We start from the raw sequence: 16,108 nt of genomic DNA on the forward strand, positions 1-16,108 counted from the left end.
CCATTTTGCTTTCTTATTTTAGTATAAGGTCCAAGTTGCAGTACATTTAGGTCTTAGTTATAGTTATTTTAGCCTTGCTCTTGTGCTCAGTTACGCACTCTATATACAACACACATTGTTGCCATTTAATACACTATTTACTCATTGTGAAGTACTTGATAGTGTATGTCAGGGAATCTAGGCGCTGTTCATAGGGGAAAACTAGAACAGTGGTTACATACGTAATATTAGTTTGGTGTGATGTAAATTATAATTTTTGTTTGAATTTATTAAAAAAAAGTTAATGATCTGAGTTTTTTATAATAATGTTTGGCCCAGGAATAATTTCCTATATGACGAAATAAAATATGTAGGTTTATTTGAACCAGAACCTCGAGGTTCTCCGTTGTTGAGTGTTAGTGCAAATCAGCTGAGAAAAGTTTGGAGCAGCAGCTGCGGTCTGCTAACAAATAAGGAAGCAAAAAGAATTTTGCTAAAAAATATAAACTTGAAAAGAGAACCCAAAATGCTTTATGCGCATGGACAAAAAGCCACCGGAAGAAAACGCACATCTGCATTTGCAGCAACTGAGTCAGTGAAGTAGGTAAAAATGCTATTGCGGGTTATTTGCAACAATTTGTTTAAGTCGCCACCCCTCCCCGCAACAGCTGATGTGTGCGGTAAAACAATATTGACCCATTTAAGCTGTGATAGTTGGAGTTCCCATAATCTTTGTAGCGTAAGACCTTTGACGAAAGCCGGTTAGCAAGTTGCTAACATGTAAACAAATGGTGGTTCCGGTTTGCTGCGGAAGTCGCGCCCATAAATCACGCAAAGCCTCATGGTTTAGGAATTTGGAAAGGTGAAGATAAATGTTTTAGAACCGCCGGAAGCTTAATAATGAAATGCTCCAGTGTTTTCAAGTCTCATAATTTAGTTCGTATTTGTCCATGTCACGGGTGTCAAACTCCAGTCCTCGAGGGCCGCTGTCCTGCAGTTTTTAGATGTGCCAGAGGTACAAAACACTGGAATGAAATGGCTTAATTACCTCCTCCTTGTGTAGATCAGTTGTCCAGAGCCTGGCTAATGACCTAATTATTCTATTCAGGTGTGGTGCAGCAGAGGCACATCTAAAAGATGCAGGACTGCGGCCCTCGAGGACTGGAGTTTGACACCCCTGGTCTATGTGATATACAGTCATACATTGGGATTGGATGAGATATTTTTCCGGCTGGGAGAGTGTGGCTTTTATTTTGCGTGTCAGAAGCGCATTAGTGGTTAGATTCAAACGACTTCATACTAATGCTGAATTCACATCGATTTCATGTGAGCGTTAGGGCCGTCGACTTTACATTCAAAGTCTATGTGTCTATGTGTGTTTCGCAAAGCTAGCGGTACGCAGTTGAAGCCTGCCTGTGTCTGATCAGCAGTTTTCCTGCACATTGTAAAAAGCCTCACACGTGTGTGACATTTAGTCCTGCTGTACTTTATTTTGTGCATATGTAATGCTGAAGTTGCTGTATGATTGATAGGTTTATACAGTTCAGCACATAACTTCCTTTACTGCAGGAGCATGAATTACAGTTCCACAGAGGTGATTGTAGAATACTGATTGGACTCTGTGTTTGAATAATTGTTTACAGTTTAATTTGAGGTTTCATCACACAGGATGAATCCTATATTTAATTAGCATTGGTTTGTAATTTTGATGTTTAACAAGTTTTAACAACATTTATATTTTACTTTAAAGAGCTTATATAGTAAATGACTTGGTTAATTTGGTTAAAGATTATTTTTTCCATTTACATAAGACAAACCTGTTAGATTTATTTGTTTAATCTGTTTTTTAATGACATTTTAGACCAAGTTGTAAATTGCACTGATTTGAACATCAGTTGTGAAAAGTATATTGTTCCTGTGTAGACGCCTCGGAACAGTTTGAACTTTGTCCTTATATGAAGGAAAAAAAAAGAAGCTATTTTTAAAAAATATATATTTTTACGGTCCTTTATTAATAGCAATTTATTTTTCTTGTAATTACAGCTTTTCTCTTATGTGAGACTTGCCAATGTGGAAGTTTTCCACTGCTGCGATTCTCACCTCTGCATCACCACATCATCTTATTAATTCACTTATACTCTTTATCCTACAGACACGTATTTTATCTACATATTCAGACAAGTTCTTTTGCACATAGTAACATCCACTTACACACACCTGCTCCTACAAATATTATTGAAATAACCAGCTTTCCCTCCCCAGGTGTCTTCTTCTTTTACGGTGTTACAGGATGCCCCGTGGAGGACGACGCTCGGAGGCGGCCGAGGTGAGACGGAGGAAGCTGGAGAGTGTGCCGGTCGTCGCCAAGGTACATCAATTACACATTGCATTAATTGTTTTTCTCTAACAGTAGTTCTTACTGTACCTCATGGACTTGGACCCACATCCAATCTGAGGAGAAGATGGAGATTGTGTATGTTTAGAAAAGTACGTGACAAATGAAGCAAATGTTTATTATTTTAACTTGTAATTGATGATGTTGTATATGTAGGTTTGATAGGAGGAATCCAGTGCATATATGGCCTTTATTTAGCGGCTCACATTGGTGTTTATATCTATGTGAATCATTCTTAAAAGATGTTTAAATTGTACTTTATTCATTCTTTAATCAAATAGATGTTTAAAAATGTCATGTAAATTAATTTGGTTTTTGTACTACAGTCTAAGTGTCACCGGATTGGATTCTGAAGAAGAAGTTGGCCGAACCAAAGATCTTTGGAGAAGCGAATCTTAGTAGTTGCTGTTCATAGTTGTAAATAGTTGTTCTTGCATGTATGTATGTATGTATGTATGTATGTATGTATATATGTGAAATGGTTTTATTTATACTATAGACACAGCTATATGTCACATTAGATTCTAGTTTCAAATATCTTGTCATGTTTGTATAGTTATGAAAGTTTTAGATTTGTATGTGACAGTAAATCTGTGGGGTTCTCACCTTGAAACTCAGGCAACAATCCTGAGTCTCACCTGGCCAGACAGGACAAGTGGAACAAGAAAAACATAGCAAAATTATTGATAGTAGAGGTCTCAGAATGTCAAATGTATGGTGTTCTTTAAAAGTGTTAATTTTAGTTCATTGTAAACTTTACCTGTAAAAACCTTTTAGAAATCTGTAACATGTGTTCAATATATATGTTTAAACTGAGCTGTTGTGAGTGTGTGTGTATAAAAAAAAAAATGTCTTTGTCACTATTATGAAGTCTCTTCCTGAAGTTCATTAACACTGAACAGTTTGATGCAGGGCTCATTAGAAATACAATATGGCAGAAGTATCAGTTAGGAGTTGTTCAAAGTTTCAGTCAAACTGGCTGGCTCAAAGAAATAGAGTTCAGTCAGTCACAGCTAACAGACAGGTTTCATTACCGTAGCAACAGAACAAAGAGCAGGGCAGAGCAGCTGATTAGGACTACAAAAACACATCACTGTAGTTTTATGGCAGAATAGTCAGTTACTACAGAGGAATTAGCTGATGTAGAACTGCTTGGGCATTTTATAACTTGATTTGAACCAACCATGGTAACACACACAGGATTAGTGTGGCAATTATAATGAAAGTTCAATACAAATGTCCAAAAAGAAAAGGGTTGACTATTTGTACATCAGGTTAGAGCTGTTTTCAGCATTATATCAGTGATTTTAAACCAGTCACTATAGAGCTCTTGGAATGAAAATGAAAGCATCTGCCTCTAATGCACTAATGCAGTGTTTCCCAATTCCAGTCCTCGGCGCCCCCCCCCCCCCTGCATGTTTTAGATGTGCCTCTATACCAGAACAGCTGATTCAAATGATTGCATGACGTCTTCTGCAGCCACCAAGTACTGCAGGAGCCTGTCAATCACCCACAGATTCAATCCAGGTGTGTGGCAGAAGGGAAACACCTAAAACATGCAGGGCAGGAGGACCCTGAGGACTGCAATTGGGAAACCCTGCACTAATGCACTGTGTAGCTTCGTACATATTATCCCTGTTTCCAACGCTGAATGTTGAAAGTCAATGTAAGAAAACATTGTAAAGATACTCCACTGACAGCATATAGGCTTACATTAGCATTTCACTAATTGCAGCTTAGATTCTAATGTACACATACTGAATGGTGCAAGTCCAGGTTTGTCAACATGCTCGTTACTCCTCACATGCTATTGATTATATAGCAGCTTTGTGTAGCATCAATGCTATTTATTGGCATCAGAATGCTGTGTCCAAACCGATGGGCACAATTTGGCACTTTGACAAGCTGTATTATGTTCACAAGTGTTGAAAACATAAAATGTGTCTATTTTCTAGAGTTGTCAGTAGTAGTAGTAGTTAGAGGGGAGGCTCTTTATTATTTTCAAGTCCAAAAGGGAAAGGGAGTCCGGATCCGTGAAGGCCATAGCTGGCTGTCGCCAGCTATGGAGGCCACTGTCCGGCGGACCAGAGTTTGTTCAGTTAGTGAACTAACTGACTGCGCCGGTTTTATTGGCCCGGGCGGCAGCGTTCCCACAGGTATCTTGTCATGGTTGGGTTGGCCTGAGCAAGGCCCGAACCAGCCTTGAACCCACAATCATCAGATCCAAAGCACAGCACTATAACCACTGCACCAACCACGCTGTACAAACACTCCGCGACAACTCCTATAACACCTCAACGTGATTCATGTTGCACAAAAAAACCACATTTGCCAAGACTTCTACCTCTCCAGTAGTGGAGAGACAGGGGGTGACTTGAACCCACAACCATTGGGTTTGAAACACAGCACCTTAAACCAGCACACCAATCTTTCTTCGACATACTTTACTTGGTTTCTCAGTAATGAACTGCATGAAGATCCCGCTCACCTGCAGGATCACTTCTTGTATTAAATAAGTCAAGTCTGAATCAAATAATGAGCAACACGCTACAAGCTACCTGGTGACTTCTTACCTTTAGATGAGCATCTTCAGATGTTCTTCATACTTCAAAAAAGAAAACTAATTTGTGCCCTGATCATGTTGGATAAGTTTAGAGCTGGTTCCCATATCGCTTTCAACCAATTAACCCACTCAGATCCACCCTAAGCATCATACAGTGTTTCTGTGATGATGAAGAGATGCATTAGCTGAACCGTTTGTCACAGAAAGAAGATTTATTGAAAAATAAAGCTGTTTCCCTCTGACTCAGAAAGAGCAAACAAAATGTCACTGTTCACCTTTTGGCTGATGGGACTACAATCGTCACCATTAACGAGCAAAAAACAGAAACATTTCGACAAAAGCGATATGGTTGGTGCTCAGAGCAGAATTCTAGAAAACAAATGGAGGATGTGAGGTTCCAGTAAAGTAAATAAGGCTTTTGGCTGCAATGTAAAACAGGTTTGCCTCACAGCTGTAGACTTCTGATTAATCACTTTATTCTACATCTGCTGTTAGGATCCAATCCACTCTAATTACTGTTAATCTAGTTACTATCAGACATGTAGACGATTGAGGCAGAACCAAACCGAAAACACCAAAAGGCACGTTTATGTATCTAAAAACTTCCAATACTAACTTGGCAGCAGATCACAGACCTGTTAAACAGAAACGGTGAACAGGAATTCCTCCAAATATGTTTAAAACGACCCAAAATGTTTGGGGTGAAAAGAGGAAGATTTGTCTGAAAGTCTCTGTCTTAAAGAGACAGAGATGAGACAAAAACTGATTATTTTTGCAGAATTATTCAAACTGCTGAAGTTTTTTTTCCCACAATATTTTCTTCAAGAGCGACGGAAAATCTGGTCAGACTTTATGTGTGAGTTTGAGATGTTTTGCATAGAATTAATAAATAAACACTTCAGTTTCTATCAGAGCACAGCTGGTATAGAAGTTCACCTAATAGATTCTCTAAACCTGCGTTTTGTCTCACCTCGTGTCTAAAAGCCACAGAGTTGCAGAGAAATCGCCTTTTCAATCATACATTTTATTATTTTTTTCTTAAATTACCCTCCATAAATATAAATCTTTAGACAGAAAAAAGGAAAATAAAGACAACCCCGCTATAAATAAAAAAAGACATTTCCAGCAAAACACAGCCATAAAGATCTGCGTACAAAATAAATATAAAAGAAAAATTTCAACTCATATCAACAATATACAGTGTCACTAAAATCTTTTTATAAACCTCTGATTACCATAGTGCATCTTTTCCATTTATTACAAGAACTACAAAGTTTTTTTTCTGTAATTTTTCTAAAATTTGCAGGCAAATTAAAATTCTAGTGATTATCCAAGAAAGAACAGGGAGGTTCTGCACCGCAGGAACGCTGCGTTGGATGATGTCACTGCTTACAGTTTGCTGGACAAAACGATTTCTACGAGTTTAGCTGGTCGGTCCTACGTGGAGATGCTGCTGGACGGCTGCAAGGTCATCGTGTTTGTCACGTCTCCGTTGGCTACGGCACGGCGACCCCGTACGCTACTGGCCTTTTGCAGAATCGGACTCTCTAATAGTCGGTCGCTCTGAACGCAAATGTGCAAGTTGAGCAAAAAACTCACAAAATAAAAAAATAAAAATGTCTGCCCTCGTAGAGACGGTTACAGTGTAAATCTGAGTTCTTCTTCAGCTTATGCAAGTGTGTGTGTGTCCGGTCCAGTGCAAACCTACATAAAGGAAAACAGTGTTGGATCTAAACAGGAGGAATGGATGGAGCAGTTGGAGTGGCTGCCAGTAGGGGGCGGTAGAGTCCTTTAGTGTCTGATGTGAGCTGCGGGTTTACAGTCCGACTCAACTCCCTTTGTTCATTCAAGTAAAGAGCCTTGGCGCCCCCTGCTGGTGAATCAAAGTAGTCGGCGCTCCGCTTGGCTACGAGAGTGTCCTTTCCTGCAGCTGGGGGAAAATAATAAATATGAACACACACAGTTTAGACAGTTTGTGTGTCGGCCCCCGCCTCGCTTCACTCCAGCGGCAGCCTGTAGCTGCTATAGGCAGTCTTTACAGAGCGCCACCTGGCCCTTCATGTAGTCACGACACGGGCAGATGCGCTGCAGCGTCTGGTGGGCGCCGGCGCAGCTGAACAGCAGCAGGTCCGACTGGAACACGCAGTGCTGGCGGGTCGCGCTGTAGGCCGGGACCACCGTGTCATCGCTCGACTCCACCGTCTTACAGGTGACCCCGAACCTGAAACGCAAAGACTTTCAGCTCAGAATCAACATTTTTACTGACCGGCATGTAGTCTCTGCTTCCCTCTTGTGGCTGCCTGAAGCATTGCGAGTGCGTCGCAGAGTCCTACCTTTCCAGGTCTTTGTCTTTGTTCAGGTGTTGGAAAAAGGAGGGCTCGCAGATCAGCTGTGCTTCCTGACACACCTGTTTACACGACTGACCCAGGTCAGCCTTTTTGACCTGCAGAGCGCTGAGGGGCGGCCACATGACCTGACCGTGGCAGAAGTCCTGAGAAAACAAAACAAGCAATTACAGTTTTTCTAACTCTACAATGTCTTGCCAAAGTCCAGATGACCTTTAACATGTTGTCACATTAGCGGTGCAGTATGTAACTTTAATAAATATATATATTATATTTGATATGAGAGAGATAATCTCTGAAAAAACAAAAGAAAATTGAGCCCCACTGCCTTCTTCCTGTGCCAACTACAAACAAGCAATCAGAGCCAGGAGGCGGGTCTTAGCGCTGTTAATCACACTGATGTACTTGCTAAAACTCTTCCCCTGTTTCTGATTGTCTTTTCCGTGTATTTCAGCAAATAGCAATAGCAGAACCACAGGGAGGAGTTTGATGTTTTCCCCATCAGATTATCTTGCATACTGCAGCTTTAACGTTCTCCCAGACCCGTCTGTGTTCATAGTTTGTGTCTTTAATGCGACTAAAAGTAAAATCCATCTTTGGTTACTTCTTGATTTCACTCTTTGGTTCATCGACTTCCTCAGCAGCAGACAAGAGGAAGTGTGTGGGAAGTTTTTCAAAACAGGATCCTCATGACCTGCTGTTTTATTATTGTGAAAACACTACATTATGAAGCAAACAAAGGGAGTTCACCCTGCAGGGATGTCAGCTTTAATAACCTCCTCATGCTGCTAATTAGAAGCCAAGATGATTAGACCTTAACTTCTTCATGGCGCCTGAGGAAAAGCAGCTACTGAAGAGGCTCCGGTCTCGTTTTAAGGAGTCTGTACCTGGTTCTCGATGAAAGCGTTGACTCTCTGCAGCATCCCCTCACAGGTGAACTCATAGGGCAGGTAGGGCTCAATCTGACCACAAAACACAACAAAACACATTAATTCAAGATAACCTGGACAGGTTTGTGTTTGGATGTTAAAGAAATGAGCTGCGACCGTTACGGATCACAAACCGAACGAGCTCGACTACACGAGACGGTTGTTCCCCTACCTTCTGGCTCAGGATGGAGCGCAGCGCCCGCTCCACCTCGGCAGAGTTCTCGATGTCCACCGTCCAGACGTGGGGCTGACCGATGTACACCTCGGCGTATGGATGCTGAGACGTCAGCTGCGGACGAGAGAGCGGCGTTGAGGAGGAGAAACCAGAGGCGGGTCACTGTACCGTGCAGCTGAGTCCGCTCACCTCCCTCAGGGTGGGTTTGCCTTTGAAGAAGTCTGTGTTCTTGCTGCTCTTCGGCGGCGTGAACTTGGGGTTGAGGAAGGCGCAGCCGTTGGCGATGGCCTCCAAAGGGGCGGGGCCTTCGTAGGGGAAGGACAGACCCACAAAAAGCTGAAATAACAGAAGAAAACAATCAGTTTCCAACAGTTTGAATCATGTTGCTCTGACGCAACGATTGCAGTTTTCTGGCCGATCTCTAGAAAGCCTGACCTGCAGATTGCGATTTTTGACAATACTAATTGTTTTGCAAGTATCGACTGATAATCGATTTCCCAAAGTTAAAGAAATAGGCAGCGAGAAATTGGTGTGCCCCGTTTGCAGTTTTTGGTCGATACTGATTTTTTTATTTTATTTCTTCTCAAATGTCACAAAATACAACAAGAAAGTGATTATTATTAACCGCTAAACATGTAGTTAATGACCTGTTGAGGGGAAAAAAAGACAGAGGTTAATATTTGGACCTTTGCAGAGATAAATAAGATCATCAATTTATCAGTGCACCTCTGCTGGTTTAGTCATCCATGCATATGAAATACTTCCTATTTTTATCTGTAGTGTTTACTACTTAAATGATGTTCTAGTTGTTGTGCTTGCAGTTTTTCTCAGATGCTAACCAGGCTACAGCAGCAGTAAAGTTCATTTCCTGTCCCCAACGAGTTTCTGCTATAGAGTAGCTTGAAACAAAAACATCATCAGCGGTAAATATGGTCGAGGCGGCATATTTCCTTACGGCAGCAAGGAAGGGAGGCTGCGGGAGTTTGTCAACATTCAGATGGAGACATAATGAAGTTTTCTAGAAAACGCTTCGTACGTCCAGAGTCAAGCTTGTCCACAACAACGGCCTGCTGTCGACACAATGCTGCATTGTAGGTTAAAATATGCCGCTGCTCACATGACGCCTCAGACTCATGTTGATCGTTCTGCTCTTTGTCTATTCCACCGACAGGTGGCAGCGCAACATTCCTGAATGTTTCCCCTCATTGCTGAGAAACAGAGGAGCTCTATTTATAGGGAGAGGAGCGAATCTAACCAGACTGAAGGACTAGGAGGGAGGAGCTGATGGAGAACAGCCAGCATCTCTGATGCCACTGCTGTGGATTAAAGGAAAAACAAAAAAAATACAGCAATCAATGAGGGATATGGCTTTGACCCACATTCTCCCCATTAGCTCACATTAAACTATCCCGTTCACATGGCGGCAGAGCGCGGCGTCGCATTTGACCGGATCCACAATACCGACGCTCTTTCAGGAGATGTTAAAGTGTCTCGTGTGTGTTTCACACCCTTTCTCCTCCTAAAGCAATCATTGCGTCAGCCTGCTGCTGATCAGATGGGTGTAAAACATCCACAGCTCCAAACAGGAAAAACAACCTCTGCTTTAAACCCTGCAACTAATGCATAAAGTTTAGTGGAAGGAAAACAAAACACAGCTCAACAAAAACAATCAACAGAAAAGATTTAACCACATCTTGCATGTGGTTGTTTGTCTTCTTATGAAGCAGATTATTATCTTATAACAACAAAATTAACACCAGTGGATCCTGTCACTGCTGCTGAGGTCATGAAAGTTATTTCTGCCTTTGTTTGCGCTGATCATGTTACCAGGAACGAGCCAAAGAGAAAAATGTCCTCTACGCATCTAAATGTAAACGACGGCCGTCGTGCAAACTGTGACCGAGTGACAAAGAGCTTCCGCAGCTGTGGATACAGCAGATACTGAAAAAACACTGAATCTGTAAATGTCTGACACTTTCTATACGAATCCACACCAGATTGATCCGATTTCCTTCTGATCTGTAATCAAGCGTCGCTTCTTCTGTTGAAGACGACAGAAAATGTTTGATCAGTGTATAAGAGAGAGTAACTAGAGGAAGGAGAAATCTTTGGTGCAAAACATCTTTGATCACAGACGCGTCTCGGTTTATTTCTGGAAAACACAATATCGTCTTCTACTGGACTCAGGCTGGTTGAAAAACACTGAGCAGAACTAAAGAAAAACTCCTTCAATCTCGATTGGTTTCCTCTAAAAAGCTCAGAGCGACGCCTCACCTTGGTTTCTCGCAGCAGGAACTGCAGGTCTCTGCCGCTCAGGATGCCGTGGTTCTTGACGTAGCCGGGCAGATAGACGGTGCTGGTACCGTGCACCGTCCCGTGGACCTCCGTGTAGCCGTGGATGATGTCCAGGTACCGCTCCTTACCCTGCAGCAGAGGAAACGGGTTCTTTACGTCTGTGGAGACAGAGCTGACCATCTGGAGGAGTTAAAAATAGCAACACTGTGGGGAAAATCTGAGCCCACAGTACTTTATTATTATTATTGTTACAGTCTGGCTAATCTGCTTTTATTATAGCCAATAAAACATTTACGTCCAAGGAAGCTCTGCCAACTTGTGTCAGAGTTCATCTGACATCGCCGGAGTTAAATTCCCGTCATCAGAGCCGTTGGCTTTATGGATTATCTTAACTTTAGACAAGATGCTGTAAAGCAGAAGAGTCAAACTCATCTTCAAATCAAAAAGCTGAATGTTCTTTAAAGGGAATGAAGGTCTTGATACTGTTAAAATATTAATAAATAGCTGTTTGTTTCAGCATTCAATTACTGTTTCTTAAACTTAAATCAGTCCATCCAGTATCTGGTGATGCTAGTTTAGAAATATTTGTTAAGAATTTTTAAGATATTTGCAAACTTTTTGTTTTGCAATTTACTAAACTTCTGGGTGGACCAACTTTGTTCGGGATTTAACCTTAATGCATCAGGTTAAAGGTGACTTTTATTAATCGTCGCATCACGGACAAAAAGTTGACATCCAGTGAGGACGAGGCTTCAGCAAACCCAATATTTTGGACAATTTTGAGAAATAAATTACAGTAAAAGTTTTGTTGATTTTGTAGGTTTGTGAAAAACTAGAGGGCCATATAAAAAGCTACGGTGGGCCAGATTTGGCCCCTAAACCTCGAGTTTGACACCTGTTCTGTAAAATAATGATTTCTTTATATTCCTAGTTGTATAAGACAATATTCACATCTTTTGGTTGCATTTATTTTATAGGGATAGCAAATATCCATCTCCAGTTTTTACAATTGGTTGTACTGGTTTTGCTTCTTCCTTTGTGTTGATCTGCCATAAAATCCAACTTAAAATACACTTGCAGAGAGTAAAAAGCTTTCCCAAACTTCTCCAGACTATACGGCAGATAAAGTTGTGCCATTTCCTTCAGGAAGTCGCACAAACTCCTCGGGAATATCGATTAAAAATATCGAAGGCACCCAGGAGGCAATAACACCTTTTAAGTGACACATTTACACACTCGCTCTGCTTCTGTGTGTGTGTTCGTGCTGACTTCAGAGCTTCCTGTAGGGGCTTAAATTTCAGGTAGCCGCTCGTCCGGGTCCCTGGAGGCTCCGCTATCAGATGCCTCCAGCCAGCCTGCTGTAACTAAAGCAGCCTGATGTGTGTGTGTATGCGTGTGTGTGTGTGTGAGAGAGAGAGAAGCTCTAATTAGGAGGTGAAATTACAATCCTCTAATCTTTTCACTCTGGAGAACGGAGCGAGGATTTGTGTTTGTGAAGGGCGGATTTACAAATGAAGAAGTCAGAAATAGAAACAGGTGCATGCATGAGAAATTCATGTTTTCATCTCAGGCTTCTGCCTGCAACTTGCTGTAAGAGCAGGAAGCAGATGGATGGATGCTCTGAGCAGAGTACATGCTCAGAGAGTTATAAAATTACTGCTTGAGCTGGCGAGGCTGATTGAAGCTGCAGGAGGAGGAGGAGAGACGGAGCTTTATGGCCGTGTAAATCAGGGGGAATTTGTAAACTCTGGCTCTGAGGAAACGGGAGGCTTGACTGACGAGCGTCCTGGGAGGGAAAGCGCCGGGCCTCTCAGAAACGAGTCGGGAGTCGCATTTAATTCTTTAGATTACAAACTTATTTAAGTAGGAACAACTTTTTGTTTTGCAATTTACTAAACTTCTGGGTGGACCAACTTTGTTCGGGATCATCAGGATGCAAACGGCAGCTGTCGGTGCGTTCGACATCAAACGGTCTGCAGCCATTTCCAGACTGAGAACTGGAAGATTGTTGGTCAGAATGAAAATTCACTTCAGACGCTCTGGAGTTCAGCTGGGAAAACGTTTTTTTCCCCGTAACGCTCGTCGTCTCTGTTCACCTGGATGAAAGCTGCAGCTGAAATATGGAAACGTTTCTGGACGATGAAGACACTCTTGGTCCGACTTTGTCATTTATCTTGCTGCAGATCAAGAGTCTGAAGATTTCCATATCAAGCGTGAGTGACCTTTGAACCTTAAGAAGCATCATTAATCAATAACTGATTGACTCACCGAGATCATATATTGTGGAAAAGTGACACTTTCCATTACAGAATGGATTTAAGCAACAATCATTAAAAGAAATAATCTTCAACCACCTTTGTAAATGTTACTGTTGTTTTCTCATATCTTAGCTATTAATCACATATTTTATTGCTGTGTTCTTATAAATAAAACTTATGCAAACCAACAGGACATCTATAAACATCTGAAAGCCGACCAGTAACTAGTCGTGGTGTAATAATATCCAGAGGTGCTTGGAGTGCAGTCAGGAAACCCTGTTTCTTCTCAACGCTCTGTTACGGTCCATTAGGCAGAATAGCCCAGAATCTATTGGTGTTTGGTGTTCTGCCAGAGCTGGAGTTTCTTTTTTCTTTTTTTTCTTCTTTCTGCTTTTGCATTGGGAGGCGGTGGAGCAGCAGCAGCTCTGTGACGGCTCGGTCCCCGCTGTGCGACCGTGGGCTCCGGCATCCAAGCTGAGCATATGTGAGGAAGAGGACGAGTAAACACTGAACACAGCTTCGCTCATACAAAGATTGCGTTCTTATCCGCTTTTCTTGGTTTTCACGCTTTTCACATTTAACCCCAAACGCCTCCTGTATCACTATTGAATATTGTGCCAGTGGTCATGTTAATCATTTAAGCATCTTAAAGCATCAAATTTGTTATTTTTCTCTTCCACTATTCCATTGTTTCTTTTAAAAAAACAATGCAGAAGATTACATGACAGATCAGGTTTACAGCTAAGTGCAACAATCCACCATAAAGCTGGCAGTAAACACACCTGAGTGTGTGTGTTTATGAGCCTGAATCACCTTACTTTGTAAAAGCTACCTGTGTGTGTGTGTGTTGTTCCTCTTTCTTCATCATGTTCTCTGATCTGGAGCCAGAGGCCTGCAGCTCTCACCTCTCTGTGCATCCGGCTCATTCTCACCTTTCTGCCTCCATGAATGCCTCCTTTTACCGCCAAAATAAGACGTACTGAAAAATTCACGTGGCAAAAAACATTTCTAAGCTTTTTTTATTTTACATTTTGTTCAATATTTTACCAAAGATGGATGTATTCTTCACTGATCAGTTTTGTTTTACCCTTATCTTATGAAGATAAAGGTAAATAAAAGGCAGGAAGTCACTCTCTGCTGCCTCGCTCTGCATCTCTACTCCTTCAGCAGGGGTTGCCATGGAAACGGACATCTCCGAGGTGGTCTGGCCATTTTATTTTAGGTCTCCCCGCCGACATCCTGGATCTTTAATGGAAGCGGTTCAGCTCTAATGATGACGCTGACCTCAACGCGAATGCAAACGAAGCAGGAAGTCGCACGTTTCCAACCAGAAGCAGCCGTAGAGCAATTTATGTCTGAGATCAGCAGGTGCTTCTAGTGGAAGCGCCCGTCATGTGTTATTCTGCTGCTTATTAGCCCTCTGTGGCGCAGCAGGGAGATTTTGTTTGTCTTGCGCTACAAGCAGATTCATGCACACACACTCTAACCTGATCTGATACGGCACCTCCTGCGCCAACGTACACAAGCGCAAGATTCAATTTACGAGCTTTCCAGTGTCTGTAAATAACTCCCACCCTGAGGCGCATTGGAGTTAAATTCCTCTGTTTCTGCATCAGAGGACTTGCTCTAAAAGGAAAAGAACGAGAGAACGGGTTCATCATCATTGTTGCTGCTGCTGCATAAGGAGGCACTAAAAATGTGTGTAAATGACGGTGTGTATGTAGCGCTGGTGATTCGTCAGGCTGCTTCCTTCACGCAGCGTTTCTCTCTGTACACTTGCAGGACGAATGTGGCTGCTGCACCTGTGCTCCTGAGCATACTGATCAGCCAGGGAGAGAGAGAGAGAGAGAGAGAGAGAGAGAGAGAGGGGGGCGTCCAAACAGGCTGGAGTTTATCTGAGGTCTATTACTTCACTAAGACACATTCATTCTCAGCTAAACATCCAATCTGTGGAAAGAGAAACCAGGCGAGAGTCAAGATAACTGGGGAAAGCTACCTAATATCATGATAGTTTCACAAAAATTACATATTAAAATGCATAAAGCTGATTTTTATTTAATCAAAAAAGCAGCTGTGCTGATTAGGATGGTACCGCTGTAGTGGCCAATAACAAATCAATATCAATAGACGACACTTCTGTTTAAATAAGCAATAATTTTACTGAAGTCCAATCCAGAACCGCACAGCATTCTGGGGTAGGCAGAGGAAAGGTTTAATCTGCTCACAGTTAGCTAAGCTAGGCAGGTGGAATCAACTGAGTCACTCCCTCTTTGGTTACCTAGCAACAACCTGTTCAGAACTATCGCAGCAGCAGTTTAAAGTTTCATACAAATTAAAAACAATTCCAGGTAAAAACTGTGGATAATAGAGGAAAGTTTCCTCCACCAGTTTGGAAAAAATTCAGATATTCAAAACAAAAAACTAATCGATAGTTATAAATATTGATAAATCTGAAACACTTATACTGCGACATGTTTTTCAGACATGCTGTCCAGCACCACTGCTGCATATTACAGAGATATGAACCGATCGACTGATTGGAGCGATGTGTTGTGCGGTGTGACGCGTTTACATCTAAGCCAATGTTTAAAATCGTACAATGTGTGTCAAGAGAAAAGATGGGAAACTAATTACAGGTGAATAGAAATAATAAAATAGACTGCAGCACGATTACTCATCTGATCATAGAGAATTCAGAACAACAAGCGTTTTTTCTTTAATCTATAATCTCATTAGGGTTAGCGATAACCCACAGCGGCCACTACTTCCTGTTTAAGCTAGCAGGAAGAGGTTTTCTAAATGCTGCAAAGAGACGTTCCTCTGTTTATCATGGCAGTAAAAGGTCTTCCAGCAAAGCTAACGATTCTGCCAGCTTCAAGTAGTCTGCGTATTGTTCCCGACCTCTGCGGCAACCAGAGTTTTTCTGAAACGAGCCACTGGCACCGACAATCGCAGCAGATTTCCAGCGTGCATCATTTAAAAAATGCACATGAGTTAGCAAAACGAACCCTCAGGAGAGCAGAGCAAGAGATCCAAAAAGAGCACAAACTAAAGGGACAAGACAGGGAAACAGAGTCAGTCTATCAGCTCGTTATCAGTCAGCCCTAAAATGGCCCTTTAATTAAAAGCAGGAGGTAATGAACACACTCGGGAGCCTGATTAGCAGCTA

At 41.9% G+C, this 16,108-nt stretch overlaps 1 protein-coding gene across 2 annotated transcripts in view; it reads right to left on the reverse strand.

The window, feature by feature from the left end:
- Positions 1 to 5,134: 5,134 nt before the first annotated feature.
- mgat5 (alpha-1,6-mannosylglycoprotein 6-beta-N-acetylglucosaminyltransferase) overlaps positions 5,135 to 16,108 on the reverse strand; it is a 42,812-nt gene continuing 31,838 nt past the window's right edge. For both annotated transcript variants that reach the window (XM_044109983.1, XM_044109984.1), the window contains exons 12-17: positions 10,661 to 10,810; positions 8,576 to 8,722; positions 8,384 to 8,500; positions 8,170 to 8,244; positions 7,271 to 7,428; positions 5,135 to 7,158 (exon numbers count right to left, since the gene is read on the reverse strand). In XM_044109983.1, coding sequence (XP_043965918.1) covers positions 6,960 to 7,158; positions 7,271 to 7,428; positions 8,170 to 8,244; positions 8,384 to 8,500; positions 8,576 to 8,722; positions 10,661 to 10,810 — 846 coding nt within the window. In that variant the 3' untranslated portion in view covers positions 5,135 to 6,959. The remainder of the gene's footprint in view (positions 7,159 to 7,270; positions 7,429 to 8,169; positions 8,245 to 8,383; positions 8,501 to 8,575; positions 8,723 to 10,660; positions 10,811 to 16,108) is intronic.

This window comes from Gambusia affinis, linkage group LG24 (assembly GCF_019740435.1).
Source record: "Gambusia affinis linkage group LG24, SWU_Gaff_1.0, whole genome shotgun sequence".
Classification (NCBI taxonomy): domain Eukaryota; kingdom Metazoa; phylum Chordata; class Actinopteri; order Cyprinodontiformes; family Poeciliidae; genus Gambusia; species Gambusia affinis.